At 39.7% G+C, this 15746-nt stretch overlaps 1 protein-coding gene across 1 annotated transcript; it reads left to right on the top strand.

The window, feature by feature from the left end:
• Positions 1–376: 376 nt before the first annotated feature.
• Positions 377–8969, top strand: LOC310997359 (uncharacterized protein; the record flags this gene model as incomplete). Its single annotated transcript, XM_083987034.1, has 3 exons — positions 377–1495; positions 2664–2791; positions 7841–8969. 3 exons carry the CDS (start codon positions 377–379, stop codon positions 8967–8969), a joined length of 2376 nt encoding a protein of 791 aa, XP_083843160.1.
• Between the last annotated feature and the right edge of the window lie 6777 nt (positions 8970–15746).

Genomic DNA, 15746 nt, shown 5'->3' with positions numbered 1-15746 from the left:
AGTGCCAAACTAAACTTTTATTTGAATGTCTTACATGTCAGTTTTAGACATCATGGTATGATTCTTTGTCTGCTCACTGTCACAGTAATGTTAAGTTTTGACATGTTGTCCAGCTGTTTATGGCTGTTGACGTAATTCTCTTGAAAACTAAAACGTCCTCATGACGGGACTGCAGAAAAAGTCCAAAGTTGTGGGAATCTTTATTATTCAGGCAGCAAGTTACGTTTTTTAAATATATTTTTTAAACAACCTGTGATTGGCTACATCTCGAAGTAGATAGATAGCACCAGCAGATCAAAACTGACATGAGATAAACCTTGGAAATGTTGAGGTGGACTGATAAAACTCTTTATGTGTCACTGTGTTAAGGGGGACAATGATCGCTGTGGGATTGTTCTTGCTGGTGGTCACCATTATCATGGTCTTTTACCTCTGGGAAGATCCTCCTCCTTCGACTCCTCGTTTTACTAAAATCATCGACGTCCCAGCCACAACAACAAAGGATGCCAGTTACACAAAGCCACCAACCAAAGCCACCAACAATACCCTTCCGCCCTCCAACTGGCCAAAATGTGAGCAAAACATGTCTGCTGCTAACATCAAAGATTTCACCTCACTTCCTGGTCATTTTCAAGATTTTCTCTACTATCGTCATTGTCGACAGTTTCCCATGCTACTGAATGCTCCTGACAAATGTGGTGGAGCTGAGAGATCCTCTGAGGTCTTCCTCTTGCTGGTTATTAATAGCTCCCCTGCCAACTATGACCGCAGAGAGGTGCTGCGCAAAACCTGGGCTGAAGAGAGGTTACACAATGGCGTGCAGATCCGAAGACTCTTCATCTCTGGAACAATGGATACTGGCTTTGAGAAAGAGAGGCTGAACAAGCTCCTTGAATTTGAGCAACACGATCATAACGATATTCTCCAGTGGGACTTCAGGGACACGTTCTACAACCTTACCTTGAAGCAGATCCTCTTCCTAGAGTGGATGGAAACAAACTGTCCCCATGTTCATTTCCTGCTAAACGGTGATGATGACGTCTTTGCCCACACAGACAACATGGTTCTCTACCTCCAAAGCCTTAAAGACAACAATGGGAGCAAGCACCTCTTTACTGGTTATCTGCGTGAGAATGATAGACCCGTTAGAGACCCACAGAGCATATTTTACATTCCTGTTCAGGTGCAGGAGTCAAACAGCTATCCTTCCTACTGTGGTGGTGGAGGCTTCCTCTTGTCTGGCTACACGGCCTCGGTCATATACAACATGTCCAAGTCAATTGCCATTCATCCCATTGATGATGTTTACATGGGAATGTGCCTGGCTAAAGCCGGTCTCAGTCCTGAAAGGCATGCTGCTGTGAAGACAGCAGGGTTGCAAATCCCCCAAAACGTTGATGCGTACAACCCGTGTCATTATAGAGAAGTTCTAATCGTTAGCAGTTTTGTGCCAGCTAACATGTTTCTCATGTGGTACAGAATAAACGACCCAACTGTGAAATGCTAGCACAACAACAGCAACAACGGTGACAGGAGTTGATGCTGAATCGCCACCTCTGAGTCTTCACAAAGCGCCATCACAGAGACGGTCAGTCAGAGGTTGTAGTTTGCAGTGGTGTCGTACTGGACCACATTAAAGGACAATTCCGGCCAAATTCAACCTGGGGCTATAGTTTCCAAATATTTTAGGTCTAACTGTGCGTTCACACCAAAAGCGTTCAAAGCTTCAAAGACGCTGGAAGTCATTCATTTTCAATGAGAGCCTGGCGACTGCAGTCAGTCGCGCTTCCAAAGTGTCCAAAGCTTCCAAAGCATCACCAGACGAGAAGTTGAGTCTCGGTTAACTTTATGGTAATTAGCTATGACGTGGTTCGGCAGCAGCCAGTCAGAATAGAGGTGTCCTTCTGCAGCGCGATTGAACGTTGACGTCAGTCAAGTGAAGAGCAACCAAAGCGGCAAAAAATATTTTGCCTCTTTGGAAGCTTTTGGTGTGAACATACAGTAAAAGAATGAATCTGAATATTTTCTTTGTAATTGCTCCTGTTATGCAGTAGTTCTGTCTGTTTCCGCATCGCCACAGCAGCGTATAATGGTAGCAGACCGATCTTACATTGTTTAGGCTGTTTACATCCCACAAAACTGCAATTTTTTCATCAGATGGCTATTCAAACATATGGGGTTTGTTTACTCCAAGAAAGCCATCATGTTTGTAAACGGAGCTGTAATACAAAGTCTCGCGAAGTCTCAAAGCATGACTGTAGGAAAGTTTAGCTGAGCAACATCTATGTGCAGCAGCGGCCTCTAAACAGGGTCTGCATGGAAGACTCATTGGGACAAAACCTTACCTGAGATCTCATCAGACAACATAAACATCTGAAGCCTGCAAAATAACATCTGGATGAGGGAGAGCCATTTTGATAAGCACTGTGGACAGATGAAGTTAAAATTGAGCTCGCTGGCAGCAGTCACCAAAATTGTGCTTGGAGAAGAAAAATGAGTGGTATCTGATGAAAAGACAACCTTGCCAACTGTCAAGCATGGGAGTGGAAATCTCATGCTTTGGGGTTGCGAGGCAGCCAGTGGCACAGGAAATGTTACACAGATCAAAGAGGAGGAATCGTTTTGTAAAACATGCAGATTCTGGACACATATATGTCCTGCAGTCAGGAAAAGAAGAGAAACTGAGGGGAGTCTTCCTTCCACAACAGGACAATGATCCAAAGCAGACCTCACAATCCGTCATGACAGCTACTTCAAGAAGAAAGATGGAGGTTTTGGAACAGCCCTCCCAGTTTGCTGACCTGATGATCACATCATACTGAATAGCTTGAAGTGATCTGTGAGGAAGACAAAAGAGGTGCTCAAACATTTTCATGTAATTATCGGTGAAGAAAATGGCCTACAACCCCTCAGAGAGCAGAATAATATTTAACTTGTGATATATCCAAAGAAAACTCAACTTTTTTCTGCAAGAGCCATGAAGCAGTTGGAGTACGCTGTGGAGACGAGACAACTCACAGTTCTCACTCCTCCTGCTACAAATTTTCATTTCCCTCTTTGCATGCTCTATTTTTATTTTATTTTATTTTTTTAATAAATGGATTTCAGACTTTGGTGAATTTTGGAAGTGGCAATTACAGAAATTTCTGTGGAAATCTAATAAACTTTTTTTCAAGGCCTAAATAACTTTCACCTCATTATGAAATTTAATCATTTTCTTGATCCAGCAAACACACCTTTATTTGAAATAAGTGTCATTTTACAGTCGACTTAGATGATCTGTTTGTTAATGCACACATCAGACGAAAGCTCTGATAAAAGAGCAGAGTGGGTTTTGAGAAAATTCTGGAAAATGACACATCTCAAAAACGTTAGACAGCCATTTTTAGAACAATGATATCTCACCAATGCAGTCTGAGGTTTTTATAATGAGACTGTGAGTGCCCAAAGAGTGAGAGGGCAGAACACAGTGATCCACAGTATGGACAGTGAAGTGTAGACTTTCTTACTGAACACAGCAGCAGTTTACTGTAAGACCACCTGTCACACATTATTAAGAGGTGATTGTGCAATCTTTGTGAGTAGGACATCATTTTATATCTTTGTTATTTTTAATGAATCTGTTATTTTGAACATTTTTACTCTGGAACAAGGCCATGGTTGTTTATGATGGGAGCGCTGTAATTAGATTTTTTTTTAAATGCCTTAATAAATTGAACTTTGAACTTAAATTGTGACAGAGTGACCACAAACCTGTCCAGAGGTGCAGTTTACATCTATTTTTTTTTTTTTTTTTAATAAATTATTTTGCAGATTAGATATGTAAAAAATAAATACAAATGCCAGTCAAAGTTCCTCAAAGCTGGGTGTCCAAAAATCTGTGGTAAGGATGCACCAGGTATCAATTCTTCACCCCTGATTGGCTCATCTTTTCTCAAAAATGACTGAAAATTTTATTCAAGTATCACATTACAAATTACATCATCCCAAAATGTAAACAGTAAACACAAGAATGGTTTACAAGATATTCTTCCATTAATAAAACTTCCATTGAGGGTGTTGGATTTTCCTTTTGTGTGAGTTTTAGAGAATAGAAAAAGAATCAAAATTATATGTCCAAATGTTTGTCTGTCATTTCTGCTACAGGGAGTAAACTCACAGGTTTTATGTGTGTAATTACAAGGAGGGAGAATCCCACAGACTGACAGAGCCCAGTGTTACTGTGGTGTGAAAATGTTGAGATGGCCCTCAAAGATACTTGAAGCGAGTGATAAAGGTGATCGTGACACAGACACTACAACACCATCTTGACAGTTTTTTTTCCTTCTCCATGCTGAAACAGTTGGTGAAGGCTTCAGATATTTTAAATAACAAAACAGAGTGGGGAAAAAAAAGAGCCGGCATCCAAGGAACATAACAAATGTGTTAGTGGCGATTAAATGACAATTTTGCAGCTGTACAGCCCGCTCACTTCCATTTGCAGCTCAAGAGGCTGTAAGTCATACAGTACAGTATTTGTTCAAAAGAAAACAGATTGATTGATTGACAAATTGTTCAGTTCTAATGCCCTCCAACCCCCCCACATACTCCCTTGCCCTCCTCCTTCCCCAATATCTCTAATTCATCTGTGGGCCAATGTACAGTATTGTTGCTGCAACTAAACAACATGTAATGATTCTCAGGTTACTTGGTGGTGAGTGGCGGCTAGGAACCATCTTAACAATATTTCCTCTCTGTACTGTGCTTTGAAGAAGGGATCAATTATGACCTATGGTTTTTCTCTGATTATTTCCACTGTTTGAATTAGATGTTTGAGTGTCAGAAATAATCACCCAGATTTCACTAATTATTAGGAATACTACTACTAAGGCTGTTTTTGATGACTACACAATACACAATGATGTGCAAAAATTAGCTTTGGTCACAGTGACACCCACAGTCAAAGCTGTATAATAGTGACATAGTAATTTTGTGTGTTTTTTTTTACTCACATTGACTCCTTGCTTACAGTTTTTAAATTGTTGCACTGTATTGTCTGTTTTATACGTGTCAGTGTCTCACACTGGCTTCATCTCATGCATCTCTACAAATAACTATAGGATGTTTCACTAAACTGAAAAAGAGACATGGTTTAGAAAATGTCTCTTCTACACCTTCAGACATTTTAGTTTAATTTATGACACATCAATGTCAATATTTTCTTTGTAGCAACATTGCTGTCATACTGTAAATACCTGGTTCGACACAGGCTGTGTAGTGCATTTTTTACAGACAAAGAAAAACCCTTTGAGCCAGGGTGGTGGCAGAATCAAAGTGACTGGATGAAATAGCATCAAATAACTTAATTTGTTGAAGCACTGTTGGTGATTATTATGAGGCTCTCAAATGTGAAACTGACTAGGACAAATGAAAGATGGAGCTCTACCACCACTTACTGGGCAAACTGAATTACAGCAATGAAGTGCACAACAAAGACAATTACAAATACAACTCACAGACTTTCTCTTTTCAATAGTACAGTTATTACAGCACACCAACAATACCAACTTATGCAATATTTTATTATGCACAGTGCAAAACCTCCCAGGTCATACAATACCAAAATGACTGCCATTGATAGTTAGTTTTCTATCCCAGGGTCCCAGGGTCAGCTCCACCGAAACAAAGATTATGTTTTTACAACCGTCCATCTGGAGGGACTCATCAGAATAACAGATACATGGAGTTGAACTGCAGAGAATACGTTTGTTTCATTTCTGTCCTGGTATTATAGAGCAGGTTACTTTGCACCAATGATGATCTTGGCAGACATTGATGCAAACAACGTGATGCACTTGCATATGCGCATATAGGGGAATGTACTAGTATAACCTGACAGACAGCACCTGGGGGAAAAAACCAAACATACCTGTGTATACAGTACCTTTCAGTCATCTTAATTATAGCTCTCTCACACCCTGAACAGATTGTCTTAACACTCAGAGACGGATACTCACCAAGTCCACTGATCTACCAACATGCTCAGGTAGTTACTACTATGACTTTCATTTTGTTACCAGTCATTATCATTATCAGATAAGGTGTACAGTTATATAAATATCTATTTTTCTTTTATAAAGAAGCATTTTATGGAGCAAATTTATTCCCTCATTCTGGGAAAGATGTACTGGTGTGGATAGAGTTGTGTTTAGTTTAGTTTAGACTGTAACACATAGCTATGTCTGTTAAATGTCCAGATGTTTGAACCCCATGCACTGGGGTTAAATGTAACATTATGAACTAAGGTTTGTGATGTAAACTTTTGACTGATTTTGACTGAAAGTTTAAACATTTAAAAGGCCTTATGACAGAAGTTTACTGTCAGTCTATAGAAGTGATAATATATTTGAATTTAATACAACTGAACAAACATAAATAAATTAAGTAGGCTATAATAAATCTTTCTTCCTTAAAATTAGTTTTTCTTTCTAGATTGCTCTCTGTGCCTGCCACATGAGCTACTTTTTGACATGTAAACTTAAGACTGTGTAGAGTGAATCAGGCAAATTATAAGTTGTTCATGAGAGACTGGAAATACAAGAACCAACCCCAGTTATCCCTGGTGGTCCCTTAATGCATCATTTCAGGCTTTATAAACTTATTTTCTTCTTTCTTCATCTTCCTTTGGATATGTTTTCAACTCTTTAACATTATTTAATTTAAATTGCCTTCACTTAATCTGGAGAGACAACCGCTCGCTTGGTTTCTCCCTAATGCCATGGTGCATCTCAAAAAGTTGCTGTGTACTGTAGAAACACCTTAAAATAGTCCTGCCCCAATAAACAGGACATTTCGGAACCAAATATGAAAATAAAGATGATAATAAAATAAACTGAAATGTTAGGCAGTTACAAAGAGTGTCCATATATTCTTAGTTTCATTTATTGCCTTCTATTGTTGGTCAGTAGGACCAGTGAATCCCCAGCAGGTGTCAGTATTGCTAAATAGTCTAATCACCTTCAGTACTGCAGTGCCAAACTAAACTTTATTTGAATGTCTTACATGTCAGTTTTAGACATCAAGGTGCTCACTGTCACAGTAATGTTAAGTTTTGACATGTTCTATATATTTTATAGCAGTTCATGTCGGCCAGCTGTTGGAATAATTCACTCAAAAACTAAGCTTTTAACCTCACAATGGTACTGCAGAGTCCAAAGTTGCGTGCATCTTCAATAATTATTCAAACAATCTAATCATTTTCAGTTCAAACATGTAAAACAACCTGTGATTGGCTACATCTCGAAGCAGATAGATAGCACCAGCAGATCAAAACTGACATGAGATTTTTTTTTTTTTTTTACCTTTATTTTAACAGGGTAGATCCATTGAGAGCAAGCTCTCTTTTTCAAGGATGCCCTGTAGCATACAGAGTTCACAGAAAATGAGACATCAAACATCAATACAACACAATAAAATACAGTTATGAAAACAGGAGTAGTAAAATTACTAACTGAAGCAAGTGCACGTCTGAGCCCCCAAAACTGCGGTGAGAAGTAGGTTTTTGAAAGCCTCAAGTGAGATAAGTCTATCGATTTTCAGTGAGTTTTGTAATTTGTTCCATCGGTGTGGGGCATAGAAGGAGAAGGCAGTTTTTCCTAGCTCTGAGTTTGTGTAAGGGAGGTGGAGTCTGATGTGGGACTGGGAGCGGGTAGGAAGACCTGTAGAGCGAGAATGCAAAAGTGAAGTTAAATACGGGGGAAGCATTCCGAGTAGAGCTTTGTAGATGAATAGTAGACAATAACCTAAACCTTGGAAATGTTGAGGTGGACTGATAAAACTCTTTGTGTGTCACTGTGTTAAGGGGGACAATGATCGCTGTGGGATTGTTCTTGCTGGTGGTCACCATTATCATGGTCTTTTACCTCTGGGAAGATCCTCCTCCTTCGACTCCTCGTTTTACTAAAATCATCGACGTCCCAGCCACAACAACAAAGGATGCCAGTTACAAAAATACCCTTTCGCCCTCCAACTGGCCAAAATGTCAGCAAAACATGTCTGCTGCTAACATCAAAGATTTCACCTCACTTCCTGGTCATGTTCAAGATTTTCTCTACTATCATCATTGTCGACAGTTTCCGATGCTACTGAATGCTCCTGACAAATGTGGTGGAGCTGAGAGATCCTCTGAGGTCTTCCTCTTGCTGGTTATTAAGAGCTCCCCTGCCAACTATGCCCGCAGAGAGGTGCTGCGCAAAACCTGGGCTGAAGAGAGGTTACACAATGGCGTGCAGATCCGAAGACTCTTCATCTCTGGAACAATGGATACTGGCTTTGAGAAAGAGAGGCTGAACAAGCTCCTTGAATTTGAGCAACACGATCATAACGATATTCTCCAGTGGGACTTCAGGGACACGTTCTACAACCTTACCTTGAAGCAGATCCTCTTCCTAGAGTGGATGGAAACAAACTGTCCCCATGTTCGTTTCCTGCTAAACGGTGATGATGACGTCTTTGCCCACACAGACAACATGGTTCTCTACCTCCAAAGCCTTAAAGACAACAATGGGAGCAAGCACCTCTTTACTGGTGATCTGATTGTGAATGCTGCACCCTTTAGAGACCCACAGAGCAAATATTACATTCCTGTTCAGGTGCAGGAGTCAAACAGCTATCCTTCCTACTGTGGTGGTGGAGGCTTCCTCCTGTCTGGCTACACGGCCTCGGTCATATACAACATGTCCAAGTCAATTGCCATTCATCCCATTGATGATGTTTACATGGGCATGTGCCTGGCTAAAGCCGGTCTCAGTCCTGAAAGGCATGCTGCTGTGAAGACAGCAGGGTTGAATATCCCCCCAAAAGTTGATCAATACAGCCCGTGTTTTTATAGAGAAGTTCTAATCGTTCACAGATTCCTGCCAGCTAACATGTTTCTCATGTGGAACAGAATAAACGACCCTACAGTGAAATGTGGTGGTAAAAGGAGTTGATGCTGAGTCATCACAAAGCTCTGTCAGAGAGATGGTCACTAATAATTAATTGTTTAGTCTATGAACGTCAAAGAAGTGACATCGAGATACAGAGATACATGACAAAGAGAAGCAAATTATATTATTTGAGAAATGGAGAAATTGGATAAACGACTGAAACAAATCAATTTAAGACAGTTGCTGATCCGTTTTATGATTATTGACTTTGGGATTAATTGACTGACTGTACATTATTGCTGAAGGGGAACAAAACATTAGCCTAAGCCTGGTATGTACGCTGCTGATGATAAGACGTAGTTTAAAGTGGTTACATGGATATTATTCAAATGATGGCCAAATCATTATAACTTAGTGTTTTCATCGTGTTTCCTGGTTTGTCTGTTATTTAAGCCAGGAACATATGTTTTTATTACATCTCCTTTTCATTTTCATTAGATTATGATTTAGATTCTGCCTCATTAACAACTTCTGAAGAAACAAAATACATATAGACATTTGAAAACACAAACACAACCAAAAGTGCTTTGAAAATTAGTTCAATCAGACAACTCTGGAATGAGAAGAAATCATTTATTGAGCGTAAGCATAGCAAGCTGAAGCACAGCATGGATAGCATATTCTTGAGCATGGCTGCAGCAGGTTTGGCGTCAGGCTCTGTCTCATATTCGTTCCCTGAATTATCTGCTTTGCCAGACATTACCCTCATAGAGCCCACAGGTGGATGCTGGGGAGGAGGTGGGTTTGCAAAACCTCATGGGTAGCAAAGCAGAAGCGAAGGTAGAAGGCAGAGCAGCAGCAGAGTAGCAGCAGAAGCATAGCCAGGGATGAGCAGGTAAATTGGGGATTTAAATAACCCGCCCTATTTGGGTGAGGAGAGCATGTGACTGATCAGCTGATCAGGATGGGCGCGGTTTGAGTTGTCTGCCTGAACTAGCTTTGCAGGCTTCGCATCATACATTAAAGCAGAAGTAAGCGATCCGGTCGTTTTCGCTAATGCTGCGTTACAGGCAGGCTTTTGAAATCGTAAATTACAGCTTCAAGTCACAACTTACGACTTTGTAGCGTTCCAGGCAACCCACTCGTGTTTTTCCGACCTGTTTTACCTGTGAAAGTCACTATAACGGCCACTCGTAACTTCTGACCCGTGAACTCGTACCAGATCAAACTGGTACAACTTCACAGTTCGGAAAAACAGGAGTTACGAGTTGCCTTGAACGCACCATAACAGTCCTCGTCCCTACGTCTCCACATGCACAGCGTCCCTTGGCTGCACACACAGCCCTGCATGCCGTTCTCTCTCCTCATTGGATAAAAACTGTAGGATACGATAAATGTTTTCTCCTCGGCTCAGAGCAGAGCAGAGTGACAGACAGACCCGTGTTTCGGTCCAAACACTCTATGTAAGTGATTGCTGTCAGAAGATATAACTATTTAAGACTTATATTAACACAAATATATCACTTACTTCTGCTTTAATAAGGATACATCATTCACATCCCTTGATAGAGAGTTGGATGTGCACATATTTGATGCAGATGGAAACATCAGCAGCAGTGTAAAAAAAATCATCATCATTAATAATAGTTAATAATAGGCATGAACATAGTGATGGATAGTAGCAGTAGATGCAAGTGATGCCCACTGACATCATGCAGTTTTTAACTTTTAGGTTAAAAACCCTCACGACAATGAAGCCTCACTCTGTGTCAGTGAGTTAGTGAGAGTGTAACTGTACTATTAATTGGTATTCAAATGTCAAACACATATAGGGAATGCAGCCTGTCCCGACAGGAACAGGAAGTGCAAGACAGACTGATATGTGTCGTCAGTCAGATAATAAGGCTCTGGATGCAGCTCTGCTACAGGCTTCAGAATGTAAATAAAGGTACTTTATTTGTCACATATACAGCTAGTACAGTGAAATTCTTTGAATATAACACTTGAGATCGGCTTGTAAAAACTGTACTTTGCAAAATTGGGTTTTCGTGCAATCACATGTTAATTTTGTCAGAGACACATGAGGGTCACCGCCTCCTCCTGCACACTCAACAGGTCTGATTATCATGTGTTAAATTGAGACATGTGGTGCCACGTTGGTAGAGGACTTTTTTTTCAATTAAGGCTGACAGTAGAATTTACCCCAAAAAATACTGAATGAATACAAAATCTAAACAGACAAAAGACAGTATTCTTGACAGGTAATTATCACTTTAGGATTACAAAAAAAAAATATATATATATATATATATATATATATATATATATATATATATATATATATATATATATATATATATATATATATATATATATATATATATATATATATATATTAACAGCACACGTATTTGCTCGAACACAAAAGAAAGATTGTCAACACGTTCATTTTTTATTGCTGCTCATTTGCATGTGACACCCAGTTATTCATAAAGTATTGTAACCTCTGTAGCCTATGCACATCATGTGATAGAAATCTGAAAATAATGACATGTCAAGTTTGTATGCATGAGATTTTTGTTTTTTGTTTTGCCTTGAAACAAAGATGCCAAGAAAAAACAGCAGTGGATTCAAGTCAATAAAACGACTGTATTAGCATGAAAACATCTACATGAAAACTTTGTCGATTCACAAATAAATATATCGATTTTTGTGGAATAAACTTGCCTGATCATCGTACCTAAATTAAATCGTGAGAGTTATTTGATCAGGATAAATTCAATCTTGCAGAGATAATACAGACAAAATTTTTGTCTATCTTCACCATTTTTAGCTGTGAACTCTGTTCCTCATTCATATCTTCATTACAATTACATTTTAAGCCTCTTGCCTTGGAGCTTTCAGTTTCCTTAGCGCGCACATGATCCTGTGGAGTTGGCCGGTCAGTCTGTGGAGTAACCCAGGGTGACCTTGAGTTGTAGACAAGTGACACCTCACTTGGGGTATTTGACAAACTGACACTCACTGAAACAGAGTGTCCAACTCAGCTTGTCAAATACACTAAGTGGGGGGCCTGATCTCCATGCACGATCTGCAGAATGAAAAAGAAAAAACAACACATATTGAAATAAAAAAGATCTTGTGAGTCATGTAAGAAATAAGAAATCAGAAGCCGATGTGTTACCTGTTGGAGTTGAAACCCACGACCGGAGTCGGAGCGCAGAGCTGCTCTTCGTTCCTCTGACAGGAGTTCACAATGATGACACTGTGCACAAGACAATTCGTTTGACCACTGAGCGTCAACGCTGAAAAGAGGAAGCCAAAACAAGGAAGATAACTGCAAAGCTAGCTCTCAGGAAATATGTGGAAATAAAGTGTCAACATGTCACGGTTGTGAAATGCTGCTGAAGGCTTTCGTGGCTCATAGTATTTGAGATAATGGTTTTGCTGAGACATATTTGTCAGTTTTGTCGGTCTTTGGTGGCAAAACTTGTGCTCATGTGCTTATGGAAATTTATACTGGGTCGCAGTAGTTCTTGGGTGCATTGCAATGAAAATGGAAGGAAGTAATAATGTGAGATGTGGTTTTTTACCCTTCAAGGTTAAGGTTGCATGTATGAGTAGTCTTAATGCTGTAGCATGAGATTTTGGTGGCTGTTTGTATGTGATTATGATCTGGATTCACTATCTGCATCAATGACGGTGTCAGCAGCATTTCTCTCCTAATTTTAGAACATGCTTCCTCCTGCTCTCTTAACTGTCACTTTTTCCTGCTCCAAGGACAGGCCTCAGTGTTTAGTCTGCACTGCTGATTGGTAGTCCATCTGTCAGTTTACCACCCCACCCGAAAGCAAAGAACTACCACCTTTTTTTCTCTCCGCAAAAGCCTCTCGTCAGGCGTGGAGCATCGCTTTAATTTGACACCAGTGTCCTGTCAGCCTACGTAAGCAGCCCACCCAGTGCTCAGCCCCCTGGGGTGGTTTCATAATGTCTCTACTTCTCATGGAAGATGCTGTTTAAGTTATTATCATCACATTTCATTGCCGTGTCATTTTATATTAAACCAAAACTCAGAATGCACTCTGCACCATACTGTGTAACTTCCTCATGTCACTTTGGACCGATGCACCATGAATGACTCACTTGACTTCCCCCTACAGCTTCAACTGTACTCCACTTAAATGCACAAAGGGGGACTGGACATTGAATGTAGCCTGTATCTGTTCAGTGTGGGCTGTTGGTGGTCTTATCTGTGTCAGTGTAAGCCAAATTCAAAATGTTCTGCCAATCAGTGTGTTCTTTGCAGCAGGAGACATCAAGGCCGAGGGGCCACAGGAAAGAAACAAGAGCGGCCGTGATGAGCCCAGACAGCTAAGGCCAGGCCAGATGGGGGGTAAAGGCTTAAACTGAGCTTGATATTAAATAACAACTCCCACCAACGCTGTGAGGGCAGTATATGAAGCCACTACAATGCATCATCAGCCTCTTCCTCATAACATTGATATATAACACTGTACCCAACACATACAGGATCATGCATATGGCTCTGTGCTGAGGTCTAAAATGTGCAACATCCTGTCTTGCATGCAGTAGATGTGCAAATGTACAAAGAATGAGCCGTTTGCCTCAGTAAAGCAGTAAAGTACCTAAAGACTATGCTACTGCAAGAGGATGCATTAGTCTCACAGATGATTTGTCTGATACTTTTATATTAATTGTCAGTGAATCTAAAGCCAAACAGTGTCATAATGCACCATATACTGTATATTAACCCTCTCAAAAAGCCTCCTTTAAATTTGTTATGGGAGGGAACGATGCTGTATGTATGTATGTTGCTGAGAGCTAGATGAGAAGACAGATAACACTCTGTGTGTATCTGTGCTGTGTGTATCTGTGTGATAAATATGAGGTGACAGCCGGCAGTGGGTTATCTTTGCTTAGAAGACAAGGTCAAAAGTTTGTGTGTCAAAGTAACAAAATTCACTTACCAGTGTCTCTTAAGCTGCCAATGTAACATACTGACTTATAGTGAGTGTCAGAGGTACTGGTAGGCGAATAATTTCAGCTTGATTTATATTGAGCAGAGCACACAGAAATGAAAGTGCATGCATTAAACTATTGAATTGTTTCTTTAACATGCTGATTATTTTTTATTGGAGATTGAAAACGGAAAACAAAATGTCTGCAGCAGTCTCACCCCAGGCCAGAACCAGTGTACAGTGCTGCTAGTTCAGAAATCACACCATTAGACAAATTCTTAAGTTGATCTTAGCTACGACAAGATATTTGATCATTTGAGAATAAGGTAGTTGATAACTTCAAGGCATGGGAAACTGTTTACTGAGGCATTCGGTGTGAAATGCTGAAGTTTCTGCTGTGACTTTTTGTTCATATGCTAAGTGTTATGGCAGCTTATCTTTAAGTAACAGTTCTGAGTGTGACTCATTTCAACACCATTTTCAGGCCACCAATACCACACACATAGGGGAAGTTTGAGATGAAAAAACATGACATCCCTTTGGTGTTGGGAAAGAGATGGTTGATTTTCATCAAGTAGTTAAACAAGAATTAACAGAATTTCCTATTGCAGAAACAGCTAAAGTCTTACACACCTGAACTTAGCTACTTGGTGAAATATACCACAAGGAGAAGAGGGAAGTGGCGTTCACATGCTGCAGGGAATTATTTTCAGTTTTTTTTTCTTTCATTTCACATAATAATGATATAATGTTATGATAAATTGAGTTGGTTAACTTTGAGCTGGAAGCAGCATGTGGTTGTGGAAATGTGCTCTCATTTGGGTAGAGGGGGCACATGCTGTCAGCACTCTGCACCCACAGTCATGGGTTTACAGATCAGAGAGGAGATGTAGGAGTATCTGTTTGTCAGTCAGTCACTGAGTCTATATATATATATGTATATATGTGTGTGTAGAGAAGCTGATTTATTAAGAACATATACAGTATATATATGTGTGTGTGTATGTGTGTGTGTGTGTGAGTGAATACTATATATACCTGAAAGTGGGATATCAAAAATGTAACACAATGGCGCATTTTTGTCTCTTTTCCAAAGTCAACCCTGCAAATCATTTTAAGATGTTTGCAGAACAATAATTAGCAGAGAATGTTTCTTTCCAATTTTGCTTGTATTGTTTTTCAGAGGATCCCTACAGCTTTTCAAGATTGTGATGGGTTGGTTGTTTTTCAGTTTGCTGCAGTGAACTAGAAAATAAATCAATAAACTGAATACTGCATTTCTTCAAATCTGTAAACATGCTGTGTGCAGATATGTTCACTGATTATTGAATACCTTTTCTATTTCTGACAAGTCATTCACTAAATTGTTGTCAAGGATCTGACTCAATTTCAGTTTTTCATGTCACCCTGGTTGGAGACTGAGTGTAAACTGCCACCATGTGGCTAATTGTAAAACTGCACCTAGAGGCTTGTTATGAAGCACAAGGCTAAAGGCAGATGTGATGGGTGTGATCACTGCAATACAGAAACAGTAACGTAAAGCTATAAATACATTGCATGCGTGTCATTATATATCTAAATAAATATGGATTATGATATTATAATAATAAGAGACATAGGAGTAAAGTCAGCAGTCAAATGCAGGAGAAGAGGAGTTTAATCTGATTTTTATTCATTTGTGAAAGGAAGACTTCAAGCAGCAAGATCTGATGAATAACCCGGGCAAGGCACTGTCTGTCAATTACAATATTAATTATGCGTCAGTCCTTTTTGATTCAAGACAAGATATTGAGTAGCATCTTTTAATACATTTCTTTTTCACACATGATGACTTGAGTTCAAATTACACTTGATTCATAAA

This window comes from Trachurus trachurus (assembly GCF_905171665.1).
Source record: "Trachurus trachurus genome assembly, chromosome: 14".
Taxonomy (NCBI): domain Eukaryota; kingdom Metazoa; phylum Chordata; class Actinopteri; order Carangiformes; family Carangidae; genus Trachurus; species Trachurus trachurus.
Note: the sequence above shows the minus strand (reverse complement) of the source record. Positions and strands in the feature narration are given on the sequence as shown.